We start from the raw sequence: 13,542 nt of genomic DNA, 5'->3' as shown, positions 1-13,542 counted from the left end.
CTTCTTAACAAGTGCCTTCTCCATAGGATGCGGTTTGTGAAAACACTTGGGACAGGGAAAATAGCTTGTCCAAGTGGACCAGTCAGCATACAAACCAACTGAAGCGGCACCTATACTGGAAAGGTTTTGACTAATTGAGGACTTCTAAAGGAGGCCAGAGCAGCAACCTGCGTCTGTTAGCCACAAAACTCCCCCCAGCCCATCACTGCAATAAGTGCCCCTCTTACAGGAGTGGTGTGTGTACTCTCAAATTGGTCTACACTAGAGACTACTAGAAAGGTACTAGTAGTCTAGTTATTTTCCCTATGGGGTTGAAACTTAGATCCTGTGCTGCAATACTTTAAGGCCGAAAAGCTCTGTCCAAAAATATAATTTTTATCTGGGTGACAGGTAATATGCCCAGGTAAAATCATTCCCACTCTGTCAGCCCAAATGAGGATAGATTCTACCAGTGTTCTACCCCATGTGGATGCACGTGCTTCTGTCTGATATAGGCCAGTCAGCCAGTGTGTCCTAAAAAAGCTGGAATACGATCAGGAAGGGGAAACTGATGTCCAAATGACCTTGGAGGCATTGAACATTCAAATACCCACTGAAAAAGGCAAATATAATGTTCTCTCCATGCAAAAACAATTAGGCGTGCACACCCTTTACCTCATACAGATGTGAAAGTCACTTTATTGGCATAAAACCTTGTCTAACCACCAACATCACAAAAGTACCATTTCCCAGGTATTCATATGCACTGTTCATCCTGCATAACGGCTGTCTTCGGTGTTAGTGGATAACTAGTGTAAATATTATTAACACTTTACTCCATGGTATTAAAAAAGCAACAAAAACAGACCAGTGTGGTTAATTAAAATGTCAAGTTTTACTTTTATCTCCTGCTTATTAGTACCAAAATGTGTTTACAAGTTCAACTAATAAATCTCATCCCGCCGTTGCAGAGGATGGGACAAATTATTCCAGGGAAGGCCCATAATAAGACAGACCTAGGGGGCTCAGTGTTCAGTGCAGTGAGGTTAAGAGTTCTGGGACAGGGGCATAAGATCACAAAAAAGACACTAAACAAGGGGTCACAGGATGAAGGGGACTATGGGTGACCGGAGAGGGGGGTAGTCTTTGAACTCCTTCAGATAGCTGCGGTGCTTTCCTTTGGCCCAAATCGTCATCTGGATGAATCCAACCAAGCTGAATAACGCCACTAGGAAAGAAGAAAATCATATTATATACAAGTGTCATGAAGAAGCCATCAGATGCACAGGATCACGTGTAAGTCTTTCATGGTTTTATACACAGAAGTGGTATAGATATGTTTTCCACCTCAAACTGACATGCAGGTAGGCTAATTGGCTTCTGTCCAAAATTGGCCCTTGTATATGAATGGGGACCTTGGATTGTGGGCTCCTTGAGGGTAGGGACCAATGTGAGTGTGCAATGTACAGGGATAGGGGCAATTGTAGACACTCACTCAGGTTGAACTGGATGGACTGGTGTCTTTATTCAACCTTACTAACTATGAAACTGGTCAGTAGGGAACCCAGATGCCCACTTTCCCTGGTTGACACTGGAGCCTAGGATCTTTTTAATTGTGTCTCTGTGTATCATAAGACCTGATAAACAGCTACACCGAAGAAACTTAAAAGGACAATGAGACTCCCTTAGTGGGCAAAAGGAGGATCTCATTGGACAGAACAATGGCAACAGGTTATTAACAATTAAGTCAGGAAAAGTCAACAAAGTGAAACTAAATTAGGGGAAGTTTTTTTGTAGTGAAAGGTCAAATCAAGTGTCTGTTCTTAGTCAGGTTTTTTACAAGTCTAAGTGTAGTATGTTTATTTTAAAGGGGTTGTAAAGGTTCATGTTTTTTTCACCTTAATGCATCCTATGCATTAAGGTGAAAAAACATCTGACGATTACCGGCCACCCAGTCTCCCGGTTTACATACCAGAGCCCTCGAAAGTCCCGCATCGTGAATGTGCTCGATCATTGTCTTAGCTCCTCATTGGATAGATTGATAATGGCGTAGCCATTGGCTCGCACTGCTGTCAATCAACTCTGACGTGAAGAGAACTTTTTCTTGGTTCCTGTTTTAAAATTTTGCTAAGAAATACATTTTTCTCCTTCACCAATGGGCACTAGTGTGCACCAACAGGCAGCATTGAAAGGCACAGATTGGCAATGCCGATTGGCACTGTTTTAGGCTGCACTGATAATCAGAACACTGATAATCAGTGCCGTGATTATCATTGAAGCAGTCCCGTCACACTTGCTGGTTACTGGCTCTCTTCTCCTCACACTGACAGCGTACAAGGAAAGGAATGCGGATTACTGGCAAGTGTGTTTACATTGTGATCAGCTGCGATTTGCCCTTTACCCCGATCTGTGATGAGCTGTGTCCAAAGGACACTGCGATCACAGCATGCACCGGATGCGCGGGGTGCGTGGTTCTGGGAGGACGCCAATAGACAATTTGCGTTGTAGCCATCATTCGGCTCTAGTGCTATCAAGAAGTGATTAAATTAGAAATTATCCAAAGAGATAAAACTGCTCAATAAAAATCTGGGGAAGAAAGTAGTCTCTGCCGACGTTTGCTATACTTACCAGGTAGACACTGAGTCATTATGGCAAATCCAATCCAGGAGCCCACCTGAGAAACAAAGATCACAATATGTCAATTTCTTTTTATCTGGAGCCATCTACTCAAAATTAACTGGTATTCTCTTTAAATAGACCCTTCACCCTTGTCCCTTACCTCATATGTGTAGTTGGGGCAAGACACCAGCAGGAAGAGCCATGTGAAGGGGTTACGTGTCGGGAAGGGAATTTTCCGCGTCTTTGAGCCTTGAAAGAAAACAAAAACGTGATTGCAGGTTATATAAATAGGACTACAGTCATAAATATACATGTGGGTCCATACAAATGAAGTTATTATTGTAACATTTAGGTGAAAGCAATTTTCTTTTGTGACTCCATCAGTTTTACAGTGAGGGAAAAGTATTTGATCCCCTGCTGATTTTGTAAGTTTGCCCACAGACAAAGAAATGATCAGTCTATAATTTTAATGGTAGGTTTATTTTAACAGTGAGAGGCAGAAGAACAAAAAAAAAAAAGCATTTAAAAGAAAAGTTATAAATTGACTTTCATTTTAATGAGTGAAATAACTAAATAATTATTTGACCCCTTCACAAAACATGACTTAGTACTTGGTGGCAAAACCCTTGTTGGCAATCACAGAGGTCAGATGTTTCTTGTAGTTGGCCCCCAGGTTTGCACACATCTCAGGAGGGATTTTGTCCCACTCCTCTTTGCAGATCCTCTCCAAGTCATTAACGTTTCGAGGATGACATTTGGTAACTCCAAACTTCAGCTCCCTCCACATATTTTCTATGGGTTTAATGTCTGGAGACTGGCTAGGCCACTCCAGGACCTTAATGTGCTTCTTCTGGAGCCACTCCTTTGTTGCCTTGGCTGTGTGTTTTGGGTCATTGTCATGCTGGAATACCCATCCACAACCCATTTTCAATGCCCCGGCTGAGGGAAGGAGGTTCTCACCCAAGACTTGGCGGTACATGGCCCCCGTCCATAGTCCCTTTGAATTGGTGAAGTTGTCCTGTCCCCTCAGCAGTAAAACACACCCAAAGCATAATGTTTCCACCTCCATTAACGGTGGGGACGGTGTTCTTGAGGGTCATAGGCAGCATTCCTCCACCTCCAAATGCGGCGAGTTGAGTTGATGCCAAAGAGCTTGATTTTGGTCTCATCTGACCACAACACTTTCACCCAGTTCTCCACTGAATAATTCAGATGTTCATTAGCAAACATCAGACGGGCCTGTACATGTGCTTTCTTGGGCAGGGGGACCTTGCGGGTGCTGCAGGATTTCAGTCCTTCATGGCAGCGTGTTACTAATTGTTTTCATGGTGACTATGGTCCCAGCTGTCTTGAGATCATTGACAAGATTCTGCCGTGTAGTTCTGGGTTGATTCCTTACTGTTCTTATGATTATTGAAACTCCATGATGCGAGATCCTGCATGGAGCCCCAGACCGAGCGAGATTGACAGCTATTTTGTGTTTTTCCTCCTTTGTGAATAATCGCAACAACGGTTTTCACCCTCTCACCAAGATGCTTGGCAATGGTCTTTTAGCCCATTCCAGCCCTGTGTAGGTCTACAACATCCTTGGATAGCACTTTGGTCTTGGCCACAGTGGAGAAATTGGAATCTGATTAATTGCTTCCGTACACAGGTGTCTTATACAGGTAACAAGCTGAGATTAGGAGCACTCCCCTTAATAGAGTGCTCCTAATCTCAGCACATTACTTGTACAGAAGACAATTGGGAGCCAGAAATCTTGCCGATTGATAGGGGATCAAATACTTATTTCACTCATTAAAATGCAAATCAATTTATAACTTTTTGAAATGCGTTTTTCTGGATATTTTTGTTGTTATTCTGTCTCAAACTGTTAAAATAAACCTACCATTAAAATTATAGACTGATCCTTTCTTTGTCAGTGGTCAAACATATAAAATTAGCAGGGGATCAAATACTTATGTATCAAATACTTATGTTATCCTTCATTTGAGGAGCTGGTGACTGAGGAGCTGGTGTAATAAGGAGGGGTTTGGGTTCCTTGAGGACTGGGCTGACTTCTCAGTCAGTCACCAGTATTATAGAACGGACGGACTGCACCTAAATGAGGAGGCTGCAGATCTGCTGGGAGAAAAGATGGGCAAAAAGTTAGAAGGGTTTTTAAACTAGGTGACGGGGGGAGGATCCAGAGGTAGAGATAGTCAGCGCAGAACGTATTCCAAAGGGTAGTATTGGGGGCATTAGTGGTAGGTTGACTAAAGCACATAAACCCAAGGCAAGTATATTAACAAGTCCTAGGTGCAATCTCGGAACACCCAATAAGAGGTTCGTATGCGGCCGGTCTAAACTACGTGGAATGTTCACCAATGCCAGGAGCCTGGCGGACAAGATGGGTGAACTAGAGATATTGTTGTACGAGGAGGATTTGGATTTTGTTGGAATTTCAGAGACTTGGTTCAACAGCTCCCATAATTGGCTGCCAACCATTTAAGGGTATACCCTTTATCGCAGGGACAGAAAGGGTATGTCTATATGTCAAGAATAACATACAAATGAATGTGAAAGATGACATCACTAAGGGAGCTAGGGAGGAGGTAGAATCCTTATGGGTAGAGCTCCAAAGGGATGAAGCTAAGGGGAAAATAATACTGGGAGTACGCTATAGGCCCTCTAACCTGAGGGGGTTGGGGGGTGGATCCCCTATCACAATTTGGATTAGGAGTAAGGATGGGAAGTGTAATCATAATGGGGGATTTTAATTATACAGACTCTGCGGAGGGAACCACGCATTCGTCTATGGCTCGCCAGTTCCTAAATGTTTTGTAGGACAATTTCATGGGTCAGATAGTAGACACACCAACTAGAAAGAAAGCGTTACTGAATCTACTGATTACCAACAATACAGACCTGATCACAGATGTGGCTATACCGGGCAATTTAGGAAACCGTGATCACCATTCAATTGACTTCAGTATAAATTACACAAATAGAAAACATAAGGGGAATACAAAGACATTGAATTTCAAAAGAGCCAACTTCCCTTAACTACAAACCTTGCTAGAAGGCATAAATTGGGATAAAATCTGAGGAACAAGGAACATGGAGGAGAGATGGGTTCACTTTAAGAGCATATTAAATAAGGGCATTAGTCAGGGCATCCTATTGGGTAATACATTTAAAAGAGCAAACAAAAGTCCTGGATAGCTTAACTCCAATGTAAAAATGCATATAAGAGTAAAAAAGAGGAGGCCTTCAAAAAATACAAGGTTGAGGGATCATCATCAGCATTCAGACTTTATAAAAGAATGCAACAAGAAATGTAAGGGTGCAAGCAGGGCGGCGAAGATAGAACACGAAATACATATAGCGGAGGAGAGCAAAAAAAATCCCAAGTATGTACACAGTAAAAAAAAGGGAGGACAGACCATATTGGCCCCATAACGAATGATGAAGGACATCTGGTTGCAAAGGATAGGGAGATGGGGAAGGCATTGAATTTATTCTTTTCCTCAGTCTTCATGAGGGAATCGGGGGCTTTAGTAACCAAAACTGCAGTGCTTATCCTCATGACACATCACAGAAAGCACCCTCATGGCTAACAGAGGACAGAATTCGAATTTGACTTAGGAAACTTAGCATTAATAAATCACCAGGCCAGGATTGCTTGCACCCGAGGGTACTTGGGGACCTCAGTCAAGTAAATGCCAGACCATTGTTCCTAATTTTACTGACAGTCTACTGACTGGAATGGTACCAGGTGATTGGAGAAAAGCCAATGTAGCACCAATATTTAAAAAGGGCCCAAAAAACATCCCTGGGAATTACAGACCAGTTAGCCTAATATCAATAGTATTAAAGCTCTTGGAGGGGATGATAAGGGACTATATACAAGATTTTAGTAATGAAAACAGTATCATTAGCAGTAATCAGCATGGATTCATGAAGAATTGTTCTTGCCAAACCAATCTATTAACCTTCTACGAGGAAGGGAGTTGCCATCTAGCTAAAGGAAGGCCCATAGACGTGGTGTATCTGGATTTTGCAAAAGCAGTTCAGTGGGTGATAAATGGGGAATACTCGGAATGGTCAGGGGTGGGTAGTGGGATCCCACAGGGTTCTGTGCTGGGACCGATCCTATTTAACTTCTTCATAAACGACCTGGAGGATGGGGTAAACAGTTCAATCTTTATTTGCGCACAATGCTAAGCAGGGCAATAACTTTTCTGCAGGATGTGGAAACCTTGCAAGAAGATCGGAACAAATGAATGGGTTGGGTAACTACATGGCAAATGAGGTTTATTGTAGAAAAATGTAAAATAATGCATTCTATACACTAGGGGGGAATCTAGGATGGAAAAGGACCTGGGGGTCCTAGTAGATGATAGGCTCAGCAATGGCATGCAATGCCAAGCTACTGCTAACAAAGCTAACACAATATTGACATGCATTAAAAAGGGGTTTAACTCCAGCGATAATTCTCATACTCTACAAGACTCTGGTCCAGCTGCACAGAGTATGCTGTCCAGTTCTGGGCACCAGTCCTCAGGAAGGAGTACTGGAAATGAAGCCAGTACAGAGAAGGGCAACAAAGCTAATAAAGGGTCTGGAGGATATTAGTTATGACAAAGGGTTACGAGCACTGAACTTATTCTCTCTGGAGAAGAGACGCTTGAGAGGGGGATATGATTTTAATTTACAAATACCATACTGGTAACCCCACAATAGGGATAAAACATTTTCGCAGAAGGGACTTTAGCAAGAGATGTGGCCACTCTTTAAAATGAGGGAAAAAGAGGTTTAACCATAAACTATGTATAGGGTTCTTTACTGTAAGAGCGGCACGGATGTGGCATTTCCTTCCGAAGGCAGTGGTCTCAGCGGGGAGCATCAATAGTTTAAAAAAAACTATAAGATAAGCACCTAAACGACCACAACATACAGGAAACTACAATGTAATACTGACATATAATGACACACATAGGTTGGACTTGATGGCCTTGTGTCTTTTTTCAACCTCACCTACTATGCAACTATAAACACCCCATGACGCATTTGGCTAAACTAAATTGTATAATATTTTGATCATTTATCTCCCACAAAGATCCAAGGTGTAGCAGACATCACAATCTAGGGAAAAATCTGCTGCAAAAATACAGAAATTAATCTATTCAATGAGTGTGGCAAAAAGAAAGTAACCTATAACAAAGTAGAAGGGAGTTAATGGCTTCATCTCTTAAAAAGAAGACAGCATGTCACCTCTAGACTCACCAGCTGGCCTCAGGTTCCTCAGAGCGATGTGTATGGAGAAGTTACCCAACTGACAAAACTGAGAAGCAGAAGAGACAAATTATATATTTAAGTTACCTCTTCCAACATTACTCAACATAAACAACAGACCTTAATACATTTGGAAAAGCCAGATCCACATGCTTAATGAATAAAAATGGCCATGCAAATATAATTTCCCCTCCCCCTACGGTTTGCTACAGTCACGTGACCACTAACCCTCGGTCACTTCCAATTTCTCTGAAGACTGCTATCAACAAAAGTAAGTGACCTGAGAAACTCCCGCATGTACAGTAGAGGACAAATTGTAAGGTGCCCCCCAATGATGAAGCGTTGCATTCACTGGTAAGACCAGGATGCCAAAGTCTAATGAAGCCTCTGTGTTACAGAGGGAAAGTCAGGTGCTGAGACTAATGAAGTGGTGCATGCACAGCACGGGAAAAGTACGATGTGCCCAGAAGTGGTGACTCACACCTTAGCAAAGCAACAGGCCAATAACAGATCAGCATGCAAAAAATCCAGCTTTAGCAGAAAAAAACACTACTTCCCTACCAAGACCCTCCCTCTATATTTCCTCCCTGCAGCCCAGCTTCCTTAAAGGGGTTGTAAAGGCCGAAGGTTTTTTTTTATCTTAATGCATTAAGATAAAAAGCCTTCCGTGTGCAGCAGCCCCCCTAATACTTACCTAATACTTAGAGAGCCCCCTCTAATTCCAGTAATGTCCACAAGTTCCTCAACCATCTGGGACTCTCCCTCCTGATTGGCTGAGACACAGCAGCGGTGCGATTAGCTCCCGTTGCTGTCAAAGTCAGTCAATCAGGAGAGAGAGGGGGCGTGTCTGAATGGACACAGAGAGCTGCGGCTCAGGTGGCCCCATAGCAAGATGCTTGCTGTGGGAGCACTCAACAGGAGGGAGAGGCCAGGAGCAGCGAAGAGGGACCTGAGAAGAGGAGGATCTGGGCTGCTCTGTGCAAATCCACTGCACAGAGCAGGTATGTATAACACGTTTGTTATTTTTTATTTTAACAAGACTTTACAATAAATTTAAGTGCGTAAGCAAAGCAGGGGCAACAGGAGCTGGATGGAAGCCAGACGGAAAGGCTCATTCCTGGTAGCCCTTTCGGCATGCCACTTTAGAGAATGCCGTGTGTGTGAACCCCAGCTTAAAGAGAAATGCACCAATAAATACTCACCAGAAATATGATGACAGCAATTTTCACCTGTTCATCTCCATATGCTGTTTAACATAAAAAACAGAATCATGTCATATTAAGGACATACTGCTTACCTCTTCAAATTTACAGATAAACTACAGCCAAAATACCAAAAAGCTGCAATAATAGAGGGGGGGGGGCTCCTTTCCAGACATAGAGCTGAAGTTACAGATGTTGCCCGTGGCACCACCTAGTAAAATAACCTATTACTGCAGCAATGATGAAATGTTCATCTGCCATGTTTAGTCCACCAAGCAGCTAAATGGCTGTAGAAGCTCAATATATTGAGCAAGTCTAAATTGAATGATGGAACCACACTTCTTACTTAAAAATAAGGCGGACTTCCATGTAAAGAAAATAAGGTACAGTAGGTAGAAGGGGGGCCAGGTTATTAACAGATTTACTTAGAACTGCTCCTTATGGTTGATAAAAGTGATCAAACATACACCTTTTAAAGCTGAATTCCAGGATGAAGAGAAAAAATACTTTTGCAGTGCCCCCCTCCCCCCACAAAATGTTAAATGCTCATTAAGTCCAGAGCAGCGTTCTCCGAACTACTGCCCAGGAGCCATATGTAGTCCTTTGCTTGCTTTTATCCAGCCCTTGGGGCACACTCTCATCCACTGATGCAAACAATGGGGCATATGTCGTCTTTGCTGAGAAACCAAAAAATGGGGCACAACTTCTCCCACTGACACCAACAATGGGGCACAACGCCTCCCACTGACACCAAAAATGGGGCACAACTCCTCCCACTGACAAAAATGGGGCCCAATAAAACCAAAAATGGGGCAGGATTCCTACAAATGACACCAACAGCTGGTCTCAATGACACCAATGATGGAGCACAATTCCTCCCAATGACACAGACGAAGCACAATTCTTGCCACTGACATCAATGGGAAAATGTTTTTTTTCTCGCCGACGTAGGGATCTTTTCTACTTCCAATAGCCACAGTCTGGCTCCCCTAAAGTCTGAGGGGCAGTAAACTGGCCCCTCGTTTGGAAAGTTTGGAGACGCCTGGTCTAGAGGAAAAGGCTGTAATCCTTTCCTTAGTCTTTCCCCTGTCACTGGCACTCCACTCTTCTCTTTGATGCTCTGGATTGTGTTCAGGCCCTTTCTGTCCTCAAATACAATGCAGAACTATTGGTCCTGCATTGTATTTGATGACATCAGAGTGCACCAGCTGGTCAGAGGGTCTAAGAGAATAGGACGATGATTTGTATTTTTACTAAAACGCATGAAATCACAGAGTGGTAATGTATAAAACACTCACCTGGAGGTGTATAAAGTGGGTGATTGATGTAGTACGCCATCCAAGCAGCAAAGCCCCAGTAATACATACAGTTCTGCAACACACAATAGGATTAGGGGAACATCTTCCAGCAGATAATAAAGCTAAAACATTTCTTATATTTTATTCTAGTCTCAAATCACTAAGCTGTAACGCATGATTATGCGTCGATTACCTGAGTGGCTGTTATACAAGGTTTCCGCTAACTGGCCCGAGGTGGAAATCATGACGTCATCTGCCTGCCTCTCCACTTTGGAGAATCAGAGCAAGTTTTGTATTCTTTGATTAAAATAAATGGCAGCGACAAATTTACTGGACTCATTGATACCTACTCTAACTTGCATGATGCAGTTACACAGACACCTCCGGACAGCAGCATTGTCAGTCTGGGGGAAGGGTAGTGTTAGACTAGCAGATTTAGAAGAACTTTACTAACAAATTGAAGCTGAACGCCAGCTAACACTTTTTGAGCAGATACAGAAAAAAAAATGTTTTCTTTCTTTGGGATAAAGGTTCCAGATAATTAAATAAAAGCTGGTCATTGTGAGCACCCTGTCACAGTTAAATGGCTTGTCTTAACTCTCTAACTGCCACTTTTGATGGAAAAGATGGTCTGTTATTGGCTTTTTTTAAATAAAGGACATACAGTGGAGCACATATTACCAATCAGAGTGGATTGTAGGGACATTACACAGTTATTAAAGCAGCAGGAGGGGGAGGACCAGGGAGCGGAACAAGCTGACAGGGAGGGGAGGTGGGAGAGGACAGAGGAGAGAACAGGAGTGCTGTGGATGACCGAGGTCCATAAACTGACCACAGTGTCAAGGCTCGCAAGCCACAATAAACTGTGGTCAGTTTACGGGAGGGGGGAGGCAGGATCAGCCAGGTATTTCAGGTGGCCAAATTACACAGCATAAGCGCTGTACAACATGCTTTAAGGGAACAGGATCCTTTTTATTTTTTAGGGTTACAAACATTTTAACCTCTTCCCTGCATGCTACCTGTGGGGGATCGGAAAGCTCCCAATGCATACTTACAATCAGGCACTTTCCAATCATGTGACCGCTGTGACAGCCAATTACAGCTGTCACATGACCCGAATACCCACCTCTAGCAGCTCTTAAAGGGTCAGGAAGAGTCAGTAAGGGGTTATTACATTTTTGTTTTTGGGATTAATACCACTTTAAGACCGGAAGAGAAGGGTCACTGTCAGAGGAGGATAACTGCATATGAGAACAGCCTCACAGCCTGAACCAAGCAAAAAGCCGATCACCCAGAACCCACTAAAACAATGGAATGATAAATTTAGAGAGAGAGTTAGGACTGCCGATAATACTGGGGTGCCTAGTCACGGACTCTGCAGCTTACGCATGTGTTTGAAAATGTGTGCAAACTAATCCCCTGTATTTAACGTGAAGTGTTAGACAGGATCATTTGGTTTGTCATGTGTTTCCCTTCTATGTGCTCCTTGCTGTTAAGGTCTGTAATAGGTTGGGACAGTTTGTTTGTTTGGAATGATAAATTCCCTTGTAGGTGTAGCGACGGCTACTGAAGAGCACACGCTATGCGTTTTTCAAAGTTAAAGTTATGCCTGAACTGCAGTTTGGTTTGGGTACAATTGTCTAAATTTGGACTTCAGCATCAGTCTGACTGGGCTGTGAGGTGTTCAGCCTGGCCACATTGGGCACTGTTGTTTTCTGGCAGGTATGGAACTATGGTCTGGTTAGGTGCTTAATTTACTCTCTCTCGGAGCCCACCCAGTGGGAGTGTGACTCTTGCTGTGCTTTCTGGGAGAGGGTATTTAAGATGCAGACGTCACATGGTTCAGGGTTCCGGGCCAGAATGATGTACTGACTTCATGGTCCTGGTCCTCCTGACCAGCCCCCAGGAAGGGTATGGCCTGGGGTGCGGATCCACCCAATTTTGATGTCTCTGGGCTGGCTAGCCCAGGGCAAGGAAACTAAAGGAGGATTCTGAGGTGGTAGGGTGCCGTCTCCAGTTTGGGAGAGACCCAGTGACTTCAAGCATTCCAGAGGAGGACTCTTCAGAAGAAGACTACATACGGGTTGGTTTCTTAGTAAGAGCCTGGAAGGGCTGAAGTACCCAAGAGAATCCGGTCTCGTGGATATCGCCAAGCTGGCTGAAACATCCAGGTATCACACGAGTGTTCTTCAAGTTTAGATTCCCTACGTGTTCTACAACGTCTGTGGCAGAGACATTATCTTGTATGTTCTACAACAACGTCTGTGGCAGAGACTTGTTCCTGAGTTAAGCACCTTGTTGGCTGCTAGGCCTTGTGAGAGGGACTGTCCAACTTGAGTGAACATCCAGTTGCGAATGGCTACTCTCTGGATGCAGTCAAAGTAAGCAAGTTCTTCAACATTTTGACTTTGACATTAAGAGTACCTGAACTTCCTTTCCAACCCTCTGATCCCAATGTAAGAGACTGTTCATTGTCTACGTTTTGCAAATAAAATCCATTCAAGTGGATCTGTTGTCGGTCTCTCGAGTTACTGGGCCATCTACCACGAGACACCCCTAGACGTGAAGCGAGTGGAACAGAAGATAACGGTAAGCCCAAATCTAACCAGCAGCTCCTTCGGGGGTTAGTGCTAAGGGAAGACAGAATCCACAACCTAATGTGGTCAACAAAGAATGGGCTCAACCAGCAGAAAGAACAAGTCACTGAGGAACCTAATTAAAAAGCAAATCCTAGGGCAGTCCTGAAATTGAAGCATGCTAGGAGTAGGGGAGGTTATCCTGGGCTTGCATGCAATTTTTTTGTTCGCCAGCATCCAATTCTCCTGTAGGCAGTAGTATAATCCAACAGTATTAGAATTCCTGTGTCCCTCAACAGACAATAAAGAAACAAGCAGTTACATGTGCAGGGTGGGAGAAATACATTTGGTCATTCTGCAAAGTCAGATGTCTGTCTGAAAAGTGTAACCAGCAATTTACTGTTTATTTGCATGTGTTATCTCTGATCCACAAACATTAACAAAGAAAGAGCAATTACCTTAAAGATGTTCCGCAGCGGCATTGTACCATGAGAAAACCGATGTACAAACAGAGTTTCCAGTAGACGTTTTATGTAGTGAAATGAATGGCAGATACAGGCTAGGCTGAAAGAAAATAAAAAAAGGTGAGCC

At 43.3% G+C, this 13,542-nt stretch overlaps 1 protein-coding gene across 3 annotated transcripts in view; it reads right to left on the bottom strand.

Moving 5' to 3' along the window:
* Positions 1 to 855: 855 nt before the first annotated feature.
* Positions 856 to 13,542, bottom strand: part of TECR (trans-2,3-enoyl-CoA reductase) — a 62,200-nt gene continuing 49,513 nt past the window's right edge. For 2 of the 3 annotated variants that reach the window (XM_077470104.1, XM_077470102.1), the window contains 7 exons: positions 13,410 to 13,515; positions 10,376 to 10,448; positions 9,078 to 9,121; positions 7,855 to 7,924; positions 2,759 to 2,847; positions 2,608 to 2,653; positions 856 to 1,207 (listed from right to left, as the gene is read on the bottom strand). In XM_077470104.1, the coding sequence (XP_077326230.1) occupies positions 1,080 to 1,207; positions 2,608 to 2,653; positions 2,759 to 2,847; positions 7,855 to 7,924; positions 9,078 to 9,121; positions 10,376 to 10,448; positions 13,410 to 13,515 (556 nt within the window). In that variant the 3' untranslated portion in view covers positions 856 to 1,079. The remainder of the gene's footprint in view (positions 1,208 to 2,607; positions 2,654 to 2,758; positions 2,848 to 7,854; positions 7,925 to 9,077; positions 9,122 to 10,375; positions 10,449 to 13,409; positions 13,516 to 13,542) is intronic. The other variant, XM_077470103.1, reaches the window with a different exon arrangement.

This window comes from Lithobates pipiens, unplaced genomic scaffold, assembly GCF_037356315.1.
Source record: "Lithobates pipiens isolate NorthernLeopardFrog02 unplaced genomic scaffold, aLitPip1_a1.2 Scaffold_8, whole genome shotgun sequence".
NCBI classification, from domain to species: domain Eukaryota; kingdom Metazoa; phylum Chordata; class Amphibia; order Anura; family Ranidae; genus Lithobates; species Lithobates pipiens.
Note: the sequence above shows the minus strand (reverse complement) of the source record. Positions and strands in the feature narration are given on the sequence as shown.